The sequence below is a fragment of the Eptatretus burgeri genome, chromosome 3 (genome assembly GCF_056783735.1).
Source record: "Eptatretus burgeri isolate ZD-2024b chromosome 3, Ebu_testis_v1, whole genome shotgun sequence".
NCBI lineage: Eukaryota > Metazoa > Chordata > Myxini > Myxiniformes > Myxinidae > Eptatretus > Eptatretus burgeri.
Genome location: NC_140963.1, coordinates 6,271,400 through 6,276,399, shown reverse-complemented (window position 1 = coordinate 6,276,399; position 5,000 = coordinate 6,271,400). Strand labels below are relative to the sequence as shown.

The window sequence follows — 5,000 nt, the reverse complement described above, 5'->3', positions numbered from 1 at the left end:
AGTGGTAATCATCACCACAATGACTGTGTGTCATGTAACTTGTCACCATACCATCACCGATGGTATATGAGTTGTCTTACAGAGTTGTTCATTATCTTTACTTTTGATAAATTGATTCATGAATTCCATCTTTGCTTGATCACTTTCCAACTCACCAATGAACCCCCACCTATGCCCCGAGGATTGTGTTTTCCTTTTGGTGCTATAGCCGGCTCTCACACATATGTGTCCAGGCCACGCGCGACTTCATCCTTCACCCCACAGTCATCATGAATGTTCGCATACGCGTAAGTCGTCACATTTCTAAGTCGTCACTTTTTTCTCGGTCCCGATGGTGACGAGTTACGCCTAGTCTATTGTATATATATATATATATATATATATATATATATATATATATATATATATATATATATATATATATATATATATATATATATATATATATATATATATATATATATATATATATATATATATATATATATATATATATATATATATGTATATATATATATATATATGTATATATGTATATATATATGTATATATATATATATATATATATATATATATATATGCCTGGTGTTGGCTTAATGGTTAAGGTAGTGGGCTTGGGATCCTAGGGTCCTGAGTTCAAATCCCGCTCAGCTGTTGAATTAACACCAGGTGGGGTTGACTCTGCCTGTCATCCTTCCGAGGTCGGCAAAATGAGTGCCAGCATGCTGGTATACTGTGTCGGAGTGGCGACCCGTCCAGGATTGTTCCCAATAGCCAAGGAGACTGCTTCGGCGGCACCAACGCTCTGCACAGAGTATGGTCCTAATGGATGGATATATATATATATATATATATATATATATATATATATATATATATATATATATATATTGTTACGGTTCTAGGAACCGTATGTATACAACATACAGGTGTCCCAAGTCAGTTATTCCTTTAAGTGTATGTGTAGACAGATTCTTCCTTGTGTTTAGTGGGAAAATTAAAGGCGTGCATTGCGATGTTTTTTTCGTTGGATTAATAATCTTTATATCCCCACTCCATTTCATTGCAAAGGCAAATCCACGACAACCCACGGTACCTTCTGCCTGCTTGCCCCTTCTCTCGCTTGCTACTCGCTCGTGGGCTGAACAAATGCATGCTCACCTACTCACCTCACCGGCAACTCATGGTCCGAGGCAAAATCCTCTTACAGTAGTTCCTTTTTGGCGAGTCCGCACGTGTGGAGAAGGCGTCCGCACATGTGGAGAGGGCGTCCGCACATATATATATATATATATATATATATATATATATATATATATATATATATATATATATATATATATATATATATATATATATATATATATATATATATATATATATATATATATATATATATATATATATATATATATATACCTGGTTTTGGCTTAATGGTTAGGGTGGTGGGCTTGGGGTCTTTGCATCCTGAGTTCAAATCCCACTTGGCTGTTGAATTAATACCATGTGGGGTTGACTCTGCCTGTCATCCTTCCGAGGTCGGCAAAACGAGTGCCAGCTTGCTGGTATCCTGTGTTGGAGTGGAGACCCATCCTGGATTGTGCCCAATAGCCAAGGAGACCGCTTTGGTAGCATCAATGCTCTGCACAGAGTGTGGTCCCAATGGATGGATAGGTTAGATATAAACAGCGCACGCACGATGAAACATCTACTTTCAGTTTTTAGTGGCAGTTTGTGAAAGACATAGAACTGTCCACGGCAACAAGCAGTCTGTTAACTGCTGCATTGCTACCTGCAGTATCCTATGTGGTGCGGCGGGTCTGTGTAACACACTGCTTGTTGCAGTGAGCATGTCTGCCTGTCACAGAATGCTACCAAAACATGGGATTAAATTTCCATGTGGGGCTTTTGTGAAAAAAAAATCCTGACTCCAGCCAACACTCAAACCCAAGGACCTCTTTGCTGATGTGGTGACAGTTCACAGAGAAACTCCTGAGGTTATCCTAAAGCTGTTGAGTCTTCAGGATAACCTTATAGGAGTATCTCACACGAACATTGCAAGCCACATTGGCTGATGTCTTACGTGCCTACCAGGCAGACGCCGTGTGTGTGTGTGTGTGTGTGTGTGTGTGTGTGTGTGTGTGTGTGTGTGTGTGTGCGCGTGTGTGTGTGTGTGTGTGTGTGTGTGTGTGTGTGTGTGTGTGTGTGTGTGTGTGTGTGTGTGTGTGTGTGTGTTTGTCTTTGTGTTTGTGTGTGTGAAATGAATCTCCATCTATGTAGGATTTAATAAATGCGAATAAATTCCGATGTAGGGCTGGTGTGAAAAAAATGATAACTCAACCCAGGGGCCTCTTCGCTCGCATCGTGACAGTATGTATCTATCTGTGGTTCGGTGGTGAGGGGAGGATCTCAATGTAAATGTGTGTGGTGTAGCGGCACTCACAGAGTGAGGGGTATTGCAAATGATGTTAAAATACACATGAAAATCACAGAAGTGGGGATTTATCAAACTAAACATCATCTTGTTTGTGTGCTTGTTTGATTTAGATAAACTTCTAAACTGTTGGACGGAATTAATTGAAAACTTGTGTTTGTACTCGTGGACTGCTTGAGAGGATTTTAGGGGGTTAAAAAAACGTCATGGGGGTTCAGAGAGTGGGGGGGGGGGAGGGCAAGGATTTTCTAATTTTCTCTCTTTAAATGAGTTTCGTGTTCCATCACTTGATATGACAATTCAAACTAAAATACGCAACAGACATAAAATTGGGCGAGTTAACCCATAAGGACAGGTTCTTTGCGAGTAATATAAACATACAGGCCTCATCGACTGATGTCCTGTTATCTCTGCTCTTATTACCTTCGCCAGGTGAGAGGTTATTGTATTTGGGTCCGTTTGTTTGTCCGTACATAACGTGAGAATGTATATTCATTACATTAGACCTTTTTAAAACCCTAAGACCCTCCAGACCCTTTACACCATCAAGACCATGAAGATCCCAAGAACCCCTAAAACTCAAGATCCTGTAAGAGCCCCATGACCCTTCATAACCCCATGTCATCCACAAATATGACGATTGTTGCAGATTTCTTAGCCAGTAAAAATGTATTTTTGTTTTTCATTTTCAGGCAATGCAACAATCCCAACCACATCAGCTGTCATCAGCTCATCACCAGCAAGCCCAAGTTAACCAACAAGTGCCTGTTGAGACCTGGTCTGTATTTGAACAACGAGCCAGAGAGACTATGCACAAATTGAGCACCCAGGGCACAATATCGTCACTTGCAGTGGAGAACAATCAAGACCAACACGTCGCGGCCGCCCCGACCACCACTTGGGAGCACAGGATAGAAGTAAGTACACTTGCGGTTGAGAAACGAGGAAACAAATTATTGCCATCAAATGCAGAAGTCAGAAAGAGATTTTTTTTTTAACTTTTCAGGTTTTAAACTGTCACAGGCTATTTGATCCCAAAAATTTTTTTGTGACGTATTACAAACTGGGAGGCTTGAAAATCAATTTATCAACCAATCAATTTCAATTTTATTCAAATGAGACAAAGACATGACAAAAGTCCAAAAAACTTAAAAGTGAAGTTTACAATATAAAAAAAAATATTTTTTTTTTTACAAAGATATGCTATTAATATAAAATACACTTAACAAGTTATTAAAATAAATAAATAAAAAACACTAATGGGGTGTACGGTCTGATTATGTTGATTTTCTCCATCACGTGTGGATGTGTAGGTTTGATTTTATAGAAAATGATTTGCTTCATCACTGCCAAGTGGCATTGTATGGTGTCATTGTCTTTTATGTGGACTTCACTTTGCAGTGACTGCAAGATAATTAAATACAAAATGCGGGAAATTCCATCAGTAGTTCTCTGGCAGCTGTACAAACGGGTCCGTCGGAGGGAAGACTCAAAGAGAAATGAGAAATCAACTGATTCCCCATTTACAGCTCCTTAATGATCTGGGATATTGCAATCAAACCATAGGCAGGGTGAAAAGAGGGATGCGACGCTACGATCTGGAAGGTTCTGTGGACTATGTAGAGAGTTTGCGGTAAACTACACCAATGTGTTACAAGCTGCGATGGTTGCAACAGACCCACCCTTTCTGAGGACAGAGCAAGATTCTGTTGCAACTTCTGATCGACTCAAACCAGTCATCTTGCTGAATAAAAACAACCAAGCCCATACAGAGCAGGCTCGGGGAGAGGATGTTCATCATTTCCAGGCAATCCAGCAAACCCGAGCACATCAGCTCCCCACCCGCAAGCCCAAATTCCACAACAATTGCCTGTTGGGAAGTGGTCTGTATTTGAACAATGAGCCAGAGTTCGTCCATATACAGACCATGTTGTTCAAATTGGAGCACACTTGCACAAAACCAACATCGAGTGGGCTTGAGGAGACGTCATGGCTCATGGGGTTCATAAACGTTGGAGTTGCAGCCAAGACTTGGATTAGAGCAGAGTTTGAACAACCAAGGCCTGGCATGCATATGGCCATGACACCGATGAGAAGCCTGGTGTATCTCGACCACACGGGCAGTGTTTACATCTTGTTGTGGTCCTGTGATGAAAGTCAATCTGCTGTCCTGCATGCTGGAAGTTGAAAATCACTGGCACAGAGTATTTTTATTTTTATACATTACACTGGAAATGGGCTAGCGATGTCATCCTCCTGAGCATGTCCATCGTGAGAGTTTGTACTTCATTAAGCTACATTGATGGTGAACATCGCAAGGTATATATACATTGCTCAGCTAATCACTGTGATTGGATCACAGAGGTCTTTTTGACTGCTAGGGGTACGATGCATCATTTCTTCAGGCAAGGCTGTGAAACCGGCTGCTTCCCAACGTAGAAAGCTGATCTGACCAAGAGCAACTTTCTTTCACTCCGTCAGGCTCAAAAGAAGTGTGTCAATCTTGAGGCGAGCCCAAAAACATTATCTCGCTAATCTCAAGGCCAAACTATCCAACCTGTCTCCT

At 40.7% G+C, this 5,000-nt stretch overlaps 1 protein-coding gene across 1 annotated transcript in view; it reads left to right on the top strand.

Annotated features, from left to right (window-relative positions):
* The window catches only part of LOC147029338 (B-cadherin-like), an 84,641-nt gene that overhangs the window by 74,800 nt on the left and 4,841 nt on the right, over positions 1-5,000 (top strand). The window contains exon 17 of the mRNA XM_085872322.1: positions 3,127-3,351. Within this exon, the coding sequence (XP_085728448.1) occupies positions 3,127-3,351 (225 nt within the window). The remainder of the gene's footprint in view (positions 1-3,126; positions 3,352-5,000) is intronic.